The 19,742-nt window shown below is 43.4% G+C and overlaps 2 protein-coding genes across 2 annotated transcripts; both read right to left on the bottom strand.

The window, feature by feature from the left end:
• Positions 1-972: 972 nt before the first annotated feature.
• On the bottom strand, positions 973-19,675 carry LOC148212834 (uncharacterized). Its single transcript, XM_088120680.1, has 2 exons — positions 3,071-19,675; positions 973-1,562 (listed from the first exon to the last, which is right to left on the bottom strand). Exon 1 carries the CDS (start codon positions 17,128-17,130, stop codon positions 14,413-14,415), a length of 2,718 nt encoding a protein of 905 aa, XP_087976806.1. The 5' UTR covers positions 17,131-19,675; the 3' UTR covers positions 973-1,562; positions 3,071-14,412.
• On the bottom strand, positions 13,811-14,302 carry LOC148212835 (uncharacterized). The gene has a single exon (XM_088120386.1). The coding sequence runs from the start codon at positions 14,300-14,302 to the stop codon at positions 13,811-13,813; it is 492 nt and encodes a 163-aa protein (XP_087976512.1).
• Positions 19,676-19,742: the final 67 nt, after the last annotated feature.

Raw genomic sequence — 19,742 nt, 5'->3', positions numbered from 1 at the left:
GAAAGAAGGATAAGGTCAAAATTGGAACGACCAATTTAAGAATTGTTGTGTCGTGGGTGAAACCACTGCCCTGAAAGCAAAATCGGCACGACCGCGGTGCTAAATCGTTATATTGCCAGAATGCTCCCCAAGGTTAACACAACCTTCGATACAAACGTGCACTCGTTAGAACGGAGTGGAATCGAATCGTGCTCAAAAAAATCTTTCTGAATGATGGAAACGAGAGGAGAAGGAAGTGAAACATGGGATGTGTAAAATGAGAGGGGAAGTGACAATTTATAGTCACTAGGTTGCAAAAAAACGAAGCAACCAATTAAGTTAGGCTTAGCACAAATCACTCTAAGTGCGCCACGCAGTTTTGACAAAATCAAAACCTAGAAAAAGAAAACGTTCCAAAAAAGATAGCCTCACACCCAAGCTAACCGGATGGTGACAGAATACGTGTGGGTCAAGACTTGGGCTTACCTTTCACCATGTTTATAAGCCCACTACATGGTTTTGGCTTATAAACCAACTTTCCAAATGATAATCTTTCAATGTGTGACAAAAATGAATTGGTTTTCCTTTATCATTCCTAACAATCCCCAACGAATGACAAAGAGTAAAACAGAAGAAGAAAGATAAGAACAAATTTTTCTGAGTAAAGGATGGACAACTTAAACATTAATATCTTTCGATTTGAATTAATGTATTAGTGAAGTAGGGCAACAACCTAAGTAGTGAAAGTGAGTTACTTCTTGAACTTCCAGTAATTAAGTTGAGACCCCCACAACACGTTTAAATCCTTGATATTGATTCCACGATAGTTATCAAGTGCTATTCATTGCCATGCACATAGAACCCTTGGGCCATCGTGGCAGCTCTAGAAAGAGACTCTGACTCTTTCATAGAAGGCGGCCTAACCTTCACGGTCAAGCTGTTGTTTCATCAAGTCTATCATCGATAAACCACTCAAAATTGGGCTATGAAGACTTTGAAAATTATCCATCAAGTCCTTATAAGAACCACCCAAAAGAGGGCTATGGATTCACTATGTGATTTATTACATCCATCAAGTCCATACCTGGACCACCCAAAAGAAGGGCTATGGATTCATATTGTGTTTTATTACATCCATCAAGTCCATACCTGGACCACCCAAAATTAGGGCTATGGATTCACAAATGAGAAACATCAAATGCTGAGTCCCATACAACTTTATGACTCTACAATTACCCTCCTTGTTTAGCCTTTAGTGAGAGGATCTGCTAAGTTCCTCCCGGACCTAACGTAATCCAAGGAGATAATGCCATTTTTCAGCAACTCTTTCACAGCTCCATGTCTTAGACGTACGTTGCGTCTCTTACCATTGTACACACTGTTTTTGGCAATCCCTATGGCAGCCTGCGAGTCACAATGAAGGGATACAGGTACAGATTTCCCCCACAACGTCACATCTCCAACAAGACTTCTCAGTCATTCAGCCTCTTGTCCTGCTAATTCAAGTGCTATGAACTCGGATTCCATAGTGGAACGTGTGATGCAAGTCTGCTTTGCTAACTTCCAAGAGATAGCTCCTCCACCTAAAAGAAACACATATCCGCTAGTAGAGCTCACCTCATCGTTATTTGTAACCCAGTTTGCATCACAATACCCTTCTTACACAGCAGGAAACTTGTTATAATGCAAACAGTAATCCATGGTGCCTTTTAGATATCTCAATAAACGATGAAGAGCGGTCCAATGTTCATTACTAGGATTATGTGTATATCTACTCAATCTACTTACAACATATGCAATGTCAGGTCTAGTATAGTTCATTAAAAACATAACACTACCTATAATCTTTGCATATTCAGATTGAGATATCGTATCATCTTTATTTTTCTTTAGACTAATGCTAGCATCATAAGGTGTTCTTACAGGTGGATTATCAAAACAGTTGAATTTCTTTAACATTTTTTCTATATAGTGTGACTGGCATAAGGAGAATCCATTATCATTTTTCCTTATTTTAATACCAAGTATTACATCAGCTTCTCCTAGATCTTTCATCTCAAAATGTGAGGATAACAATAACTTGGTATCATTAATGACATGTAAGTTTGTACAAAAAATAAGCATGCCATCAACATATAAACATATTATCACACACTCAACTCCAAACAACTTTGAGTAAACACACGTATCAGAACAATTTACTTTATAACTATTGTTTACTAAAGTACTATTGAATTTCTCATACCATTGTTTAGGAGCTTGTTTAAGACCATAGAGAGATTTTCTAAGCTTGCATACTTTATTTTCTTGACCAGCAATTAGAAAACCTTCAGGATGTGTCATATAGATCTCTTCCTCTAAATCTCCATCAAGAAATGTTGTTCTTACATCCATTTGATGTATTAATAGGTCATGAATGGCAGCAAGAGCAATTAGAGATCTAATAGTGGCTATTTTAGTTACAGGAGAATATGTATCAAAATAGTCAATTCCATATTTCTGTGTGTAACCTACAACCACTAATCTAGCCTTGTAGTTTTCAATTGATCCATCTGGTCTAATTTTCTTCTTAGAGATCCATTTGCTTTTAATAGGTTTATTTCCTATAGGAAGATCTACCAAGTCTCAAGTTTGATTTATGACTATGGAGTCTATTTCACTTTTAATTGCTTCTTTCCATAAGCTAGAATCTAGAACTAATAGCTTCTTGGTAGGTTTTAGGATCTTCATCTATTAGATACATGCAAGCAAATTGATTATCTATTTTATCCAATTTTTCAACTAAAAAGGTAGTTAAAAAGTCAGGTCCAAAACTTTTGCTAATCTTTTGCCTTTTACTTCTCCAAAGTTCTGGATCTTTTGTAACTTCACTACTACGTTCAGAATCCAACTCATCACTAGAAATTGAGGGTAAAGTTTGTTTTGGAGTTACACATGATTCATTCAAATTCTTAACGAACGGGAAAATATTTTCAAAGAATACAGCATCTCTATATTCACAAATTGTATCATTCCTTAAGCACATGAATCTATACGCTGAACTATTTTGAGCATAACCAATAAATACACAGCCAAAGGTTTTAGAGCCTACCGTAGGTTTTTGAATTCTGGATATGCCACTTTTGCCAAGCACCCCCACTCTCTCAAGTAGCTTAGGTTAGGTGAATATCCTTTCCAAAGTTCGTACGGCGTCTTATTCAGCTTTTTGTGAGGGACCTTGTTAAGAACAAAACATGCAAAAAGCGCAGCTTCCCCCCACATATTATCAGATAAACCAGAGCTCAATAACATAGCATTCATCATTTCCTTTAACGTTCTATTTTTACGTTCAGCTATTCCATTTTGTTGTGGTGAATAAGGAGCAGTGAATTCATGTATGACACTATTCATTTCACAAAATTCTTTAAGGAAATTATCACTATATTCGCCTCCCCTATCAAATCTTAGTCTTTTTATCTTTCTATCCAATTGGTTTTCTACTTCAGTTTTGAATTAAAAAACATACTACTAGCTTCATCTTTAGATTTTAGTAGATAAATTTTCGTATATCTAGAAAAATTGTCAACAAATGAAATATAGTAATGTTTTTCACCTCTACTAGTAGTGTTCTTGAAATCAGCTAAGTCAGAATGAATTAACTCAAGTAGCTCACTACTTCTAGTTGTGACAGGTCCAAAAGGCTTTTTGTGAAACTTTGCCTCTACGCATACATGAAATTTCTGGGTTTCATGCAACTCATAAGTATCAATTAGATTTAGAGCTTTAAGCCTTTTAATTGATGCAATATTCACGTGTCCTAGTCTACCATGTCATACATCAATAAACTCAACCATATAAGCACAATGTGAATCAATTTCATTAATAGAAGCAGTGTTAAGGACAAACAAACCATCTGCTAAATATCCCTTACCAACAAAGTCACAATTTTTGGTGATGATAACCTTTTCGGCCTCAAACACAATCCTAAGTCCAGCTCGATTCAGCAAACCTCCAGACACCAAATTCCTACGTAGGGAAGGAACATGCAGTACATTACTTAAAGATAAAGTTTTGTCAGAAGTGAGTTTTAAGAGTATATTCCCTTTCCCAAGTACTCCAGCTGTGGTAGAGTTCCCCATAAAGACACATTCGCCATCGAAAGAGTCCTGGAAGTCGTGGAAGAGCTCACGGTTCGAGCAGAAGTGTCTGGAAGCTCCGGTGTCTAGGATCCAGTTAGACTTGTTCTCTACCAGATTTGCCTCCACGACCACAGTGGCAATGATATCATCTGTCTCTGCGAGATTCGCTTGTGGAGTAGGTCGTTTGTCTTTTCTCTGGATGCATTGATAGGATTTGTGTCCTAGTTTTCCACAGACATAACAAACCAGTTTGGCTTTCTCAATTTTTCCTCCAACATTTTTGATTTGAAATCCCTTTTTATTTTGTACTGTATCATTGAAACCATGTTTCCCTTTATTTTTGAACCTGTCTTTGAAAGCACTAGAAGATTCAACTAAGTTAGCTTTAACTGAATTTAAAGATTGAGGAGAGAGCTTATCCTTTTCTCTGTTGGCTTCCTCTGTACGTATGTAACTGATCAATTCCTGCAGGGTCAACTCTTTTTTCTTGTGTTTCAGGTGGTTTCGATAATCACTCCATGAGGGAGGGAATTTCTCAAGTAGTGCATTCGCCTGAAAAACCTCACAAATCTTCATGTCTTCTAAGAGCACATTTGCCACCAGGTTTTCGTACTGAAGAACTTGATCTATTATTGGTTTTTCATCCGTCATCTGGAATTGAAATAATTTACCGACGACGTACTTTTTCCTGCCTGCATCATCCCCACCATATCTAGATTCTAAACTGTCCCAAATAATCTTTGCAGATTTTTGGACTACGAACAGATCGAAGAGAGAATCCTTCACATGGTTGAGTAGATGCCCACAAACAGTCTTGTTGTCTTTCTCAAATTTATCAGTACCACCGACAGCAACAGTGGACGTTCCGGGATCAGCAGTCGTAGCTGAAGCCGTGGCGGCAGACTGGTCAGCAGTGGTGGTTGTGGCGACGACGGGGGCTGAGCAGTAGTAAGGATATAGTCGATCTCCAACTGCTCAAAGAAAATAAGTAGCTTCTGGGACCAGCGGCGATAATTGGATCCATCGAGAGGTTCCAATTTTGACAAGTCTGCTAGAGCCTTCCCGGATCCGATTGTAGCCATGTATATCTTGCTTTGAGATTGAAGGAAGGATAAGGTCAAAATTGGAACGACCAATTTAAGAATTGTTGTGTCGTGGGTGAAACCACTGCCCTGAAAGCAAAATCGGCACGACCGCGGTGCTAAATCGTTATATTGCCAGAATGCTCCCCAAGGTTAACACAACCTCCGATACAAACGTGCACTCATTAAAACGGAGTGGAATCGAATCGTGCTCAGAAAAATCTTTCTAAATCATGGAAACGAGAGGAGAAGGAAGTGAAAGATGAGATGTGTAAAATGAGAGGGGAAGTGACAATTTATAGTCACTAGGTTGCTAAAAAAAAGAAATTGGATTTAAAAAAAAAAAACTCAAAAACATTTACACCCACCACGTGTTGGTTCTTTTACTAAGCAACCAATTAAGTTAGGCTTAGCACAAATCACTCTAATACCGGACGGTGACAGAACACGTGTGGCTCAAGACTTGGGCTTACCTTTCACCATGTTTGTAAGCCCACTACATGGTTTTGGCTTAGAAACCAACTTTCCAAATGATAATCTTTCAATGTGAGACAAAAATGAATTGGTTTACCTTTATCATTCCCAACAATATTTACCCAACACACACGAGGTTTTATGCTCCCAAAAAAGAATTTGAATAGCTTTCCGGCAATTTGACTTAAGAACAATTTCATTTAACTCCAGTCTTTGCGCAAGATGGATTCCCTCATAGATTCCCAAAATTTCCGCATGTAATGGCAGATACCCGATTGGGATGAATTTCGACATGGCAAATGAGATCCCACCCCATCATCGAGCTCCAAAACTCCAACTCCTATTTGAGGGAAGTTAGTACAACAAGCCGCATTCTTACAGATCTTCACCCTCTTCGATTAAAAACTATTGCCATCTCCTTCAGCCTTCTGCACCTTTTGATTTCGAGAACAAAGCCTCTGCTTAAAGTTGGACAGGTACCCACAAATCCAGTCACTCTTTGTTTCAGGACTCGGGATTTGATTATTATGAATACAATTGTTCATGTCATTCTAGATTGGCCAACGAATAACTGTTGCTAAGTATCAATCATCCATCGATAACAAATTGGTTATAGCTTCCCAAATGCAGGCGAAATTTGGGGCTGGAAATAGTTTATCGGCCATGCAAGTAAACAATAGTTCAAAATATGTTTTGCCATTTTACATTCAAGTGGAGCATGTTATATTGTTTCCTACTTAGTTCCACAAATAGGACACCTATCTTGTACATCCATACCCCTACTTTTAAGAACACTCATAGTCAGGATAAAGTGATGCAGGGCTTTCCACACAAAATGCTTCACTTTTGATGAAATTTTTCGGGTCCAGATGTTTCTCCAAACACCACTCTTCTGGTTGTGATCGTTGAGGCCTTAGAATACTTTTGCTGAATAAAGAATTTGTACTCACTCTTCACAATATACATACCTATCTTCTCGTAGTGTCATATCCATGCGTCCCTACTATTAGTCTTACTGATGGGAATCTTCTGAATTCTCTCAATATCCTCCTAACAGAAATGAAGATTCGTTAGTCACATCTCATTCCCTATTTTGATTGATAAGATCTTTCACCAACAAGTATTTAAATAGAGAGGAGAAGGTGATAGGCCAAAAAGTGGATTCACGAGGCATCCATCTGCCGAAAAAATCCCTTATTAAACCTCCATCGCCCACCCTTCGACGAAACTGTTTTAATAAAAGACCTTTCCACCAAAGAAATATTTTCCAAAAGAAATCTTTTTTTGCCTGCTTTTACTTTCAGAAGGTCAGCTTTTTGACAATATATGCCTTTTATTACCCTATAAACTAGGAGATTAGGATATTGGTATTGGTATTATTGAGCCAAATTGACGTTAGAACGAGTTGGGATGAAAAACAGGTGAAGGGTTGTTGTTGAAGGCCAACTGGTCGAAGGTACAGTGTCGCGGCGCTATCGCGAAATCACAGGACAAAAAAGGCGCGTGGGCCTGTGTTGACGCTGTTGTGTTCGCAGCGTTTCAATGCTGCAACAAACATCTCAATGTTACAACTTATTTTCTTTAAAAAGAACGTATTTTCGCTTTAGGTTTTTATGTGTGGTTGGACATCATTTGGAGTGGCGGTTGTTTAGTGTTGTAACACAATATTAAGGCGCAGTAACAGTGAGGCAAAGAGACAAAGGAGGAATTTTTGGGTTGTAGTATGTCGTCGGCAACTTATGTTGGTTTGTATTGGTGAAGTTTTTCATTCTTGTATTATTAGGATTCTATTGTTGTAGTTCCTAGAAGCTCGGTGGCTTTTGTTGAGACCTCAAGATTTGAGAGTGTTATTGTATTGTCCATTGTTTATCCCAAAATCATAGTACAACCCGTTGTCGTAGAAGATTAGACGTAGCTGATAACTCTCCAAAAAAGAGTTATTATAGCAATTATTTAGGTAATTTTGCACTATATATTATGTTGTGTGTCTTTTTAGCTCATGAAAGTAAGATATACATTTATATTTTGAAGAATAAGCCCAATTCCCTTCTATTTGTTGTTTTGGCTTAAGTTCTTACTTATTTATTCTATTGTTGGTTCTTTTGCACAAATTTAAAAGTTGAGGATTAAGTCAAGAGAAGAGCGCAGGACCCAGAGAACAATTGGTGAAGCATCTTTAAGTCAAAGCCTGAGGAGCTGGAGCAGTCAAATGCTGGAGCACGTGTTCACAGTGGAGTAATTGTCCCACATGGGAAATTTTTACCATGCCCGTACAAATTCCAGCAGGATGCCCAAATATTAGGGCTCAATATAAAAGAGAAATGAGGACCCAGCTGACACACTCAGATCCCAAGAGAGAACATTCCTTCCGTGAAGTTGAAGACAAGGAAGAGAATCACCCCATTTTTTAGAAGAAGCTGACGATAGAAGGAAGAAGTTGTTGGTGTTGCATGTTGGTGCATCTTCCATCTGCAATTTTGTTTTCTTCCTCAGAATGAGTTGTATCTTTTGCTTACCTATTTCGTTTTCCCCCTCCCTTATGAACTAAAGCTCATTTCCGTGGAGATTTCCATGTTGTAACTCATGAACAAATGATACTCTAGCTGATTTTATTTGCTGTTAAATAAAGCTATGTGTATTCTTTCATCTTGCTGAACATTGTTGGCCATTCAGTTTGCTAGTTTCTGTATGATCTGGAAGGATATATGGTTAGTCTGATTTGCTCTATTTGTGGATTAGATACTTTTCTTTAGTAGGTTCATGGATAACTAGGAATAAGGTCCCCTAACCATGCTTATAACTCACTTTAATTGCTTGGGTATCTAGAAACGGGAGTTGTGGGTATTCATGTTTGGGTATCTCGGAAGGGAACAATGTCGAGTTCAGCAATAGCATCGATTTCATGCTAGTGTATAAGCTGAGAGTGGGTGAAGGCTACGGAGTCTCCACGTTTTTCCTATATTTGTTATCCCTTTTTCTGTTCGCTAAGCTATAACTTTTTCTTGTCCCAGCATCTATAGGTTGTGTTCATTTCTTGGAATAATTTATAGTTTTTGTTTATGATATATCTTTTAAAATCACTACTCTATTGTTTTCTTGCACAATACGTATTCTTGAGCATAATCTTAGAATATTACACTAAGTCCCTGTGGATTCAACCTCGTTCGTACTACAATTGACGAATATAGTGCACACTTGTACTGGTATTCACCTCAATTGTGAGCACGCAACAGTAGTCCATAGTTAGGTGAACCAATATAAATTCTCTTTGTTATTACTGTGTGTTTCTTATTATCTCTTATTATTGTGGTTGATTGTGTTTTCACTAAAAAATTGTGGAAGGGAAAGGGTTTCTTGGTAAGTAAATTTTCCCAACAATTGGATTATCCTCCAAACTTGCTTGGCTATTGTTTATGCAAAGATCTGCACAACAATACTTTACGAACCAAGCTCGAACCCGGTCCTCGGCTCGACTTGAACACAAGAATGGACCTGCACAAGAGGGTAAACACTCTAACGCTCAAGTCAGTATAGGTCGAACTCCGTATTTAGCTCGAGGTGAGATTCGATACCTGAGCGTTAAATGAGGCCCTCTATTTATAGGTGGTGGATCCGACAGTGCTCACAACCGGCGGTTACATGTTTTTTCTCATGTCGGACCTGTCGGGTTCCGAGCAGATCGAACCCGAGTCAGGTCGAACTTTGGCATGCGTACTTAGCCCTTTTCCAATGGGTGACCCCGACCTCTTCGGCTGGTGGTTCGAGGTGGACTTGGGATTCTTTAATTCTTGGACACCAGTAAGCGTCCTCCACGTGTCCAAGGTATTTTTACCCCCAAACATTGGCCCCTTCTCTGTCAGGTTCGATCTCGACCTGGCAGAGAAGTTGATCCGATTCCATTTTGGACACGTGGTGACTTTTAATTCGTAAAGAGAATATGACCGTTGTGGAAGATGTTTCGATCTGCCAGGTTGTCGGAGCACTCAAGTATCTCGTCGTTACGAATTTCGAGGTGATCCCGACCACTCGTTCATTACACGTGTACGACGTAGAGGATTTTCCGATTAGCTATAAATAGTTCTGAGACTTTAGGTCAAACCTTACGTTCCCTGAATTTCTGGAGTTCGATCTGAAACCAGCTCGAACCCTTCGTAGGTCAGTCACTTTTCCTTATTTTTACTCTTACTTTCAAATATGGTGGTTTTCTTATCTTCCCCTTCCAGTAGTGATAGCCTAGGTAGCTCAGGCAGGACTATAAGTAGTTCGCCCCCTAAACTAAGTGATTTTAGGGAGGACTTAGCTCTTAAGTTAGACTCCGAGCTGGAAGAGATAGAGAACTTTAGGTTTTCAGACGATGGGGAGGATAGTGACACTTTCACCTCGAGCCAGGGTTTGGAATACCCTTCGAAAATGCCCGAGCACTATCTCGGACCCCTCCGTAGGGGGTTTAAAATTCCAAATGACATCCTCCTTAGAATTCTAGAGGAAGAGGAAAGAGCTGACAATCCTCCAGAGGGATGGGTCACTCTTTATTTAAAAATGTTTGAGTACGGCCTTAGACTTCCCCTTCACCCTTTTGCCCAGGAGTTCCTCAACCGAACTGGACTGGCTCCTGCTCAAGTTGCCCCCAACGGATGGGGTGTCATTTTTGCCTTGGCCATTCTTTTTTGGTTGCGAGCTTGGGATGAGGACGAGGTCGAGCTGCTAAATGTTGACCAGCTTCTTGGGTGCTTTGAGGCCAAGAGGATAGCTAAGAAGCCAGGTCGGTATTATATGTGCGCAAGGAAAGGCGCAGGTGGTACAATAAAGGGGCCGACCTCCATCAAAGGATGGGTAGGGAAATGGTTCTTTGCCTCTGGAGAATGGCTGGCAAAAGACGAATCAGGTCGTCCCTTCTTTGACGTGCCTGTTAGGTTTGGGAACCTAGGTATGAGGTCGTTATGTTTTACTTCTTGCATCTTTAAATCTTTCCATTCCAACTTTTTCGTATCTAACTTGAATTCTTTTCTGTCTTGTGCAGTGTCGATCAAATCGATTCCCGAGCTCACACAACCCTCCTTCGACACCCTCAAGTATTACAAGGATCGCTTCCCAAAGGGCCGGAAGATTGGAACCTTGGTGACTGACAAACTACTCCTCGAATCTGGGTTGTTGGACTACAACCCCTTGGTGCGTCCAGTTGAAGCTTCGAGACCGAACTCCAAACTTGGTAAGTCGAGCTCGGCCTTACTTCTATTTATATTTCAATTGTTATTTCTGACATCTTGCTTTAACTGCCTTACAGCAATGGTGTGCGAATTCACTAGCAGTGTGAAGCGCAAGTCTAAGGGTCGTGCTCATGCCCTTAAGACTGTTCAAAGCACTGAGCCTGCGACTCCTGCTGTGGCTCAGCCTACGGTTCAGGACAAGACTGGGCCATCCTTTGAAGTTCCAACTCCCGTGACCGAGTTGGACTTAACCGGGGGTCACTCCAGAGAAAAGCGCCCAAGGGACGAGTCCGAGGCGCTAGATGTATCTCCCCTAAACGAAGTGAGGGGAGAGTCTCCTTTGAAGAGGAGAAGAAAGAAGAAGAAGACAACCTCCTCCTCGGAGGCCGGAGCTCGTGGGACCCTGCCCACGAGCCATGCTGATTTGGTGGACGATCCCGAAGCTCGGATGGGGGGAACGTCCGACGTAAGGATGCGGTTCAGGATGGAACCGTCAAGCTCTAGGGTGAAGGACCAGGTGTCTCCATCTCGGCTGCATGTTTGGACCGCTGTCTTAGGAGAGCGTCCAAATTTGTGAGCGATCCAGGGTCCGTGCTGCAACGGACAATTAACCACGCTATCAAGGCCGAGCTGGATGGAAGGGAGGCTTTGGCAGCGAAGAAGAGGGAGAACTCCTCTGTGGCCTTAGAGGCTGCCACCACGCTGAAGGGCGAGCTGCTGAAGGCCCGGGGCGAGGTGGAAATTTTGAGGGCTGAAGTGGAGGCCAAAGTCGAGCTTCTGAAGAAGAAGGGTGAGAAACACAAGGCCCACCTCCGAGCAGCCCATGCCATCACCAAAGGGCTGGAGAAGGAGAAATTCCAGCTCTTGAAAGAGAAGGATGATTTAACTCAAGCCCTTGAGGAGAAGAACACCTCAATAGGGCGTCTGACGACCGATCTCAAGGAAGTGAAGGAACCTCACCAACGGGGTTCTGTTGGAGGAATCATTCAGGCAACACCCAGACTTTGATGGGTTTGCCAAAGACTTCAGTGATGCCGGCTTCAAATTTCTGATGAAGGGCATTGCTGCTGACATGCCCCACCTCCAGATCGACCTCGGCGATCTGAAGAAGAGGTATGCTGAGAAATGGGCTTTCGTGCCCAACAATACTCTAGGCCCTCAGTCGCTGGTGGAGAAGTATGTCAGAGATCTACACTCTGACTGCTCCGACTTGGAAGAAGACGATGCCCCTAGTCAGGAGCCTAACGAGGTCGGCATTACCCAAGAAGAAGTTCCTTCGCAGCAGGGCGGATCTCAGGAGGTCAACCTTCTGGGTTCCCAAGGCGAGTTATCCTCTCACCTCGAGAGCAGTTGAGATTCCTTGTAGATTTTGTTCTATATTTTTTTTTATTATTTTTTGTAAGTCTCAGGGCAGAGCTGCAAAGTATACAAGCCTTGGCTCTATCCTTCAATCAATGAAGTCTTCATTCCCTTACTTCTATGCATCTAGCTCTGTCTTTTTCTTTCATTGCTTTTTCCTTATGCTTTTGAACTTGCTTTTGCAACTCTAAACTGATATATTAATAATTTCATCTCACACCTCTAACTCGTAAGTTTAAATGTTTGAGTGTGGGAGGAGTTGTTTCCACATCGCCCCTTTTACTTGATATTTTTAAGGTTTGAATTTGAGAGTTTCCTTCTCTGGTCTTTTATATTCCTCCTCGAACTCGGAAGTTCAAAAGATAATATTAAACAATTTTGAATTATTCACATCGCACCTTTAACTTAAGCGTTCAAAGGATTGAATGTTGATTCGCAATTGATTTTGACATCGCACCTCGAGCCCGTGGGCTTTGAGGATTGAATTTAATCAATTTTTATACTTATAAACCGTAAGTCCTATGGGAGTCTGTGGCCCCCACTTAATTTCTGATTGAACTCGGAATCACGAAATTAAATAACTCTGTTTATTAACAATTCAGTTCCTCCCCATGAAAATTTTTACAAGTCCACTTTAGGACCATTTTGACATTTCAAGGGTAATAGCGCTTTAGGTGCTCCGCGTTCCATGGATGCGCGAGCACACTTCCTTCCAGATCGGCCAGCATGTACGTTTCAGGTCGGACTATGCCTTTAACCTCGAACGGTCCCTCCCAACTTGGGTCAAGGGTGCCCACATGACCCTGAATCTTCCTTAAGACCAAATGCCCAACTTCGAGGTCGAACTCGGGTGTTGTAATGTCTGGTCATTCTGTTCTGATACTCTGTTAAGCGTCGCTGAGCCATTTCCCTTTTTTCTTCTAGTAGGTCGAGGTTGAGGAGCAGTTCGGCCTCGTTTCTAAGTGGTTCGTACTGCTCTATCCTGTCGGTTGGCATGCCGATATCAACTGGAACAACAGCTTCAGAGCCAAGGGCCGGTGAGAACGGAGTTTTGCCAGTTGACTCTCTTGGGGTAGTCCGATATGACCATAATTCTTCGGGTAGCTCCTCGGCCCATCTTCCCTTTCTGGAGTCAAATCTCAGCTTAAGTCCTCGTTTTATAATTTTGTTTATTGCTTCGACTTGCCCGTTTGCCTTCGGATGAGCAATGGACGACCTGAGATGACTTATTCCCAGGTTACTGCAAAAGTCCTTGAACTTTGCATTGTCGAACTACTTTCCATTGTCTGTCACAATAGTGTTTGGTATACCGAAACGACATACAATGTTCGTCCATATGAAAGATGTGACTCTAGACTCCGTGATGTGAGAGAGCGCATCGTCCTCGGCCCATTTGGTGAAGTAGTCCACAACGACAACAGCGAACTTGGTTTGCCCTTTGTCCAGAGGAAAAGGACCTATGATATCTACTCCCCATTGTGCGAATGGCCACGGGGCCAAGATGGGGGTGAGCAGCTCGGGAGGTTGATGGATAATGTTTGCAAAGCGCTGGCAATTATCACAGGCTTTCGCAAACTGCTTGGCATCCTGATTAACGGTGGGCCAGTAGTACCCTTGTCGGACCACTTTGGCCGATAACGACCTGGCCCCTGAATGGTTGCCGCACACTCCTTCGTGAATTTCTCTGATGGATGTAATTCCCATCTTCTGGAGTCACACACTTAAGGAGAGGCAGGGAAAATCCTCGCCGATACAATGCTCCATCTCGAAGTATGAACCGAGCTGCTTTTCGCACCATCTTCTTGTGCTCTTTTGGATCTTGCGGCGAATTCCCTTTGATGAACTCCACGATTGGATCCATCCATGAAGGTGCTGGAGTGTCAACTTCCATCACATCTGGCTCCAAGATTGAAGGGTTGTCCAAGATCTCAACCGGGATCGATCTGGCCAGGTCGGTCTCATATGCCGACGCCAATTTGGCTAGGGCATCTGCATTGGAATTTTCTGATCTTGGCACTTGATTCACCTCGTAAGTTTTGAACTGGGCGAGGTGCGATCTGACTTTACTTAAATATTTTTCCATCTGGGAATCTTTTGCTTGATACTCTTCCTTAATCTGATTCACGACCAATTGGGAATCACTAAAGACCTTAATATGGACGACCCCCAATCCTTTGGCAACGCGTAGGCCTGCTAAAAGTGCTTCATACTCGCCTCATTGTTTGAAGTCCGGAAGTTGAACCACTGGGCGTACTCAAACTGCATGCCACTTAGTGCGAGCAAGAGGATTCCTGCTCCGCACCCTCTCTCATTGGAAGACCCATCAACATAGACCGTCCACGGGAGATCGGACTCGGCCGAGTGAGGCGGTGGGGTGAGCTCCGCGATGAAATTGGCCACTGTCTGCCCCTTCAACGCAGTTCTTGGTTCGAACTGAACGTCGTATTCACTCAACTCCATTGCCCACTTCATCAGGCGTCCTGATGTTTCTGGCTTATGGAAGATGTTCTTCAAGGGCAAATTGGTAAGTACCACGACGGTGTGCGCTTGGAAGTACGGCTTAAGTCTTCGGGCTGAGGTGACTAAGGCGAGGACCAGCTTCTCCATTTGAGGATACCTGGTCTCTGCCTCGGTCATAGCTTTGCTTGTGTAATAAATGGGACTTTGGCGCACTCCCTCCTGTTTGATTAGAGCCGAGCTGACAGCGCTGTCAGACACTGCCAGGTATAAGTGGAGCTTATCTCCTGGCAACGGCTTTGCGAGCAGAGGTGCCGAGCAGAGATAGTTTTTCAATTGTTCCAATGCTTGCTCGCATTCTGCCGTCCATTCAAACGGTCCCTTCTTTCTTAGGACTTTGAATAAAGGAAGGCACTTATCTGTTGACCTCGAGACAAACATGTTCAGAGCTGCAATCCTTCCATTGAGGCACTGAAGCTGTTTCAAAGTTTTGGGCGCTTTCATCTCGAGCACGGCCTTTATCTTCTTTGGGTTGGCTTCGATCCCTCGGTTGTTTACCATAAAACCAAGGAACTTCCCCGAGGAGACTCCAAAGGCACACTTGGCTGGGTTGAGCTTCATTTGATACTTCCGTAGAACTCCAAAGGCTTCGGCCAGATCGGAAAGATGCGACTTTGACTGCTTGCTCTTGACAAGCATGTCGTCCACATACACTTCCATATTCCGGCCGATCTGTTTCGCGAACATTTTGTTCACCATCCTTTGGTAGGTCGCACCCACATTCTTTAGGCCCAAGGGCATCACCTTGTAGCAGTACAGACCTTGGTCTGTTATGAATGCGGTATGATCTTGGTCTGACACATTCATTTTGATTTGGTTGTATCCGGAGTAGGCATCCATGAAGGTGAGCAGCTCGTGTCCGGCCGTTGCGTCTACGAGCTGGTCGATCCTCGGTAATGGGAAGCAGTCTTTTGGGCATGCCTTATTTAAATTTGTAAAATCTACGCACATCCTCAACTTCCCGTTAGCTTTTTTAACTAATACAACATTAGAGAGCCACTCGGGATACATAATTTCTCTTATATATTCAGCTTTTAAAATTTTGTTTACTTCCTCAACAATTACATCACTCCTCTCCTTATTTACATGTCTTCTTTTCTGTTTTACAGGTCGGAATGATGGGTCTATGTTGAGGTGATGCACCATGATCTTTGGATCGATGCCGGGCATGTCCTCGTGAGACCATGCAAAGACGTCAGAGTTGGACCTGAGGAAGTTGATCAGCTCCTCCCTAGTAGTCGCCCCCAGCTTGGTTCCTATGCTTACTTGTCTCTTGGGGCTAAGCAAAGGAACAAGCTCGAGCTTCTCTGTTGGTGCTGAGAATTCCCTTTTACTTGATTTCAGTAGGTTGGCCTCGGGCTTCGGCAACTCGTCCCAGCTAGCTTGTTCCTCCAGGGCGTATACTGATGACCCTTTGAGCGCGGAGGCGTAGCACTCCCTTGAGGTTTTCTGCTCTCCTCGGACCGTGCCCACTCCATTAGGAGTTGAGTACTTCAGGACTTGATGAAGTGTTGAGCAAACGGCCCGGAACGAATGGATAATGGGTCTCCCGAAGATGGCGTTGTAGGCCGACCTTCCGCCGATCACAACGAACTCGGCCATTTGGGTTACTTGTGTATCATCTTGCCCAATCATAACCGGCAAGTCGATACACCCTTCTGGAGAGACCAATTCTCCTGAGAATCCAACCAAGGGTGTTGGACTCTTTTTCAACTGAGACCTGGTCCATCCCAAGGCCAGATATGTTGTGAGGGACAAGATGTTTTCAGACGCGCCTCCATCTACCAATACTCTTCTGACCAGGACATGATCGATAAGAGGGGCGATCACAAGTGCATCATTATGGGGCAAGTGGACCCCCTCCAGATCGGCATCGCCGAAGCTAATGGAGCAAGTCGGTTTCTGCTCCCTGATGATGCATACCTCGCGCCTGGCTTCACGAGCTAGCTCTTTTCTTTTATTTCCAGACTGGCCCCCACTAGGGCCTTCGAAAATAGTGTTGATGACCGCATGTCGGTCATCTCGACGAGGTGGCATCCTTGAACGCTTCCTCTCTTCTTTCTTCTCCACCGAGTTGGACCTCGGTTTTCCAACAAATTTTTTGAAGTAGCCATCTTGAATGAGGTCTTCAATTTGGCGCTTCAATTCCCAGCAATTTGATGTATTATGGCCGTAGTCGCGATGAAAATGACAATATTTATCTTTATTGCGCTTTTCTGGGTCTCCTCGGAGCTTCTCAGGTCGCTTGAGGAGCTTTTCCATCCCACTTTCTTCGATGTTTGTAAATATCTCAGAGATAGGGATGGTGGTTGGAGTATAACGTTCGTAAGGTCGGCTACTGGAAGATCCGCTTCTCAGGTCGGCCAGTCTTGTTTCGAAGGAGCTCTTGTCCATCAATGACTATCTTCGCCTTTTGCAAAACTTCGGCGAAGGTTGCTGGAGCCTCCTCTCCAAGCTTCACGGTGAGGAAGTAACACATGGCCGAGTCATCGGAGCAGTGCACGACCTTCAACTACTCCTCCTGGAACCTTGTGACATACTCTCTCAGCGTCACCTTCTTTCTGCCTAATGGTGGCGAGGTGAGTTGCTGTCTTTCTATCGTAGTGCCTAAAAGAGAATTGGCTAATAAATTCTTTCCTCAGTTGGGAGTAGGTTGAGATCGACCTGGCCGGCAGTCTTCGATACCACAGGCGCGCGCTGCCGATGAGCGCGATCTGGAAGGCGCGGCACTTAATTGCATCTGTTGCCACCTGAAAATCCATGAGGCCTTCAAAGACCTCAACATAGTCTTTTGGGTCCTTAGACCCATCATAAGGCTTCATGGTGGGAGTTTTGAATTTCGGAGGGATTGGGGCCTCCAAGATGTCCAAGGTGAATGACGACTCTCCTAGGTCGCCATCATCAAACGGACTTTCTTTTTTCTCGCATCTAGCCTTCAAGGCTTCAACCTGAGCATCGAACTTGCTCTTTAGCTGGTCGAACTCCTCCCTTGTTATCACTCCCTCGGGAGTTATAGGGTTATAGGAGGACTCGGCTTGCTGGTTGGAGTTCTTGTTTGAGCAAGACGGAGATTGTCCCTTTCGATGGACGAGCTTCTCTTTCTGTTGAGATGCTCACGGAGATCACCCCTCTAGTGAGTGTACTCTTCGTCCTCACCTCCTTCAGGGTGCTCTTCCTCGACTGGACCGAGGTGATGACCCTTTTGCTCGCGCATGTCATCGCGCGCCACCCGATTTTCAGACCGAGACCCAGCACCCGCAGCTTGCACCATCTCATTGTAAATCTCTTCCATGGTGCGCATCTGAGTGCGCATTGCCTCCATTTCTTTCTGGAGTGCATCAAAATTCTCCCTTGTTGGAGCTGGGGCTGGTCCTCGAGTGGTTCTCTTCGAAGCCCCACCTCGACCGCGACTGGCCTTGGATGGCTTTGGATGTGCTGGTGGCAGAACGGGAGTGGTGATGCGTGCCGACCTGCGGAGAGGCTCTGTCCCCAGGCCTTCATGAACCTGTCCCTCTACCACCTCTGCCCCGACCTCCCTCTGGTGGCCATCATTGGCCGCTAGAGCTCTTCGGTCGGCCGTGTTGGTTGAGTTTGCTGGCTGAACCATTTTTGTTCACGCTTCTAAATCAGGATGACTTAGATCGTCCTTCCCCACAGACGGCGCCAAATGTTTATGCAAAGATCTGCACAATAATACTTTACGAACCAAGCTCGAACCCGATCCTCGGCTCGACCTGAAAATAAGAGTGGACCTGCACAATAGGGTAAACACTCTGACGCTCAAGTTAGTATAAGTCGGACTCCGTATTTAGCTCGAGGTGACATTCGATACCTGAGCGTGAAATGAGGCCCTCTATTTATAGGTGGTGGATCCGACAGTGCTCACGACCGGCGGTTACATGTTTTTTCTCATGTCGGACCTGTCGGGTTCCGAGCAGATCGAACCCGAGTCAGGTCGAACTTTGGCATGCGTACTTAGCCTTTTTCCAATGGGTGACCCCGACCTCTTCGGCTGGTTCGAGGTGGACTTGGGATTCTTTAATTCTTGGACACCAGTAAGCGTCCTCCACGTGTCCAAGATATTTTTACCCCCAAACAGCTATGATGGCTTTATTAAAGCCCTCAAGCTCCTTGAAATTGAAGCCACCACGTTCCTTTGGCAAATAAAGAGTTTCCAACGCGAAAAATGTATTTTCCTATTCGAATCACTTGATCCCCATCAAAATCGAGTAAACATTTGTGTGATTTCCTTGCAAAAAACCTAACGGGAGTTTGAAAGCACTCATGGCATATGCCGGAATCACTTGACACACAATCTTTATAAGAATTTCATTTCCCCCAACTGAGAAAAAGTACCTTTTCCACCACCCTTGTAGCACCCTCCAAATATTATCCTTGACTTTTTAAAAATCATCATTCTTCCTTCTTAAAAAGGCAGAGGGGAGGCTTAGGTAAATACCTAAGTTGTTCACTGATCGGACGTTTGGAATGGATTGCAAATAGGATCTTTTGCTATCATTTATGTTCGGAGCGAAACACATGGCTGATTTATCAAAGTTAACCACTTGACCTGATGCTTTCTCATACACATTAAGCAACTTTTTCATCATGGAACACTCAACTGCATCTGCCTTTAAAAAGATTAGGTTGGGTCTCCTTGCCTTACTAAGAACAATATTATCCTTTGTTTCTCTATTAATCTTTCAAGCAAATCGAGCAGTCGAAATGAAAGTACCTGATCCACCCAAGCTGCATCGAAGCCCATTTAGAGCATCATTTGCTCTAAAAATATTCATTCCACACGGTCATGTGCTATATGGAGTTTTAAGGCCACAATTATTTCTCTGCCTGTCTTGATGTGTTTTTGGGCATGAAGGCATTCATGCCCAACAATTATGTTGTCATTAATTGTCCTTCCCGGGATAAAAGCATATTGAGTTTTCGATATAACATCATTTAGAATTTTCGTCAAACGATTCGCCAACACTTTCGCCACAATTTTGTAG

This window comes from Momordica charantia (genome assembly GCF_013281855.1).
Source record: "Momordica charantia cultivar OHB3-1 chromosome 2 unlocalized genomic scaffold, Mcharantia_2.0 BLBB01000002.1, whole genome shotgun sequence".
In the NCBI taxonomy this organism is placed as follows: Eukaryota; Viridiplantae; Streptophyta; class Magnoliopsida; order Cucurbitales; family Cucurbitaceae; genus Momordica; species Momordica charantia.
Note: the sequence above shows the minus strand (reverse complement) of the source record. Positions and strands in the feature narration are given on the sequence as shown.

Bases quoted from the DNA above. Each gene is read 5' to 3' on its own strand.
- LOC148212835 (XM_088120386.1), bottom strand. From the start codon at position 14,302: ATGGAAAAATATTTAAGTAAAGTCAGATCGCACCTCGCCCAGTTCAAA.
- LOC148212834 (XM_088120680.1), bottom strand. From the start codon at position 17,130: ATGGACAAGAGCTCCTTCGAAACAAGACTGGCCGACCTGAGAAGCGGA.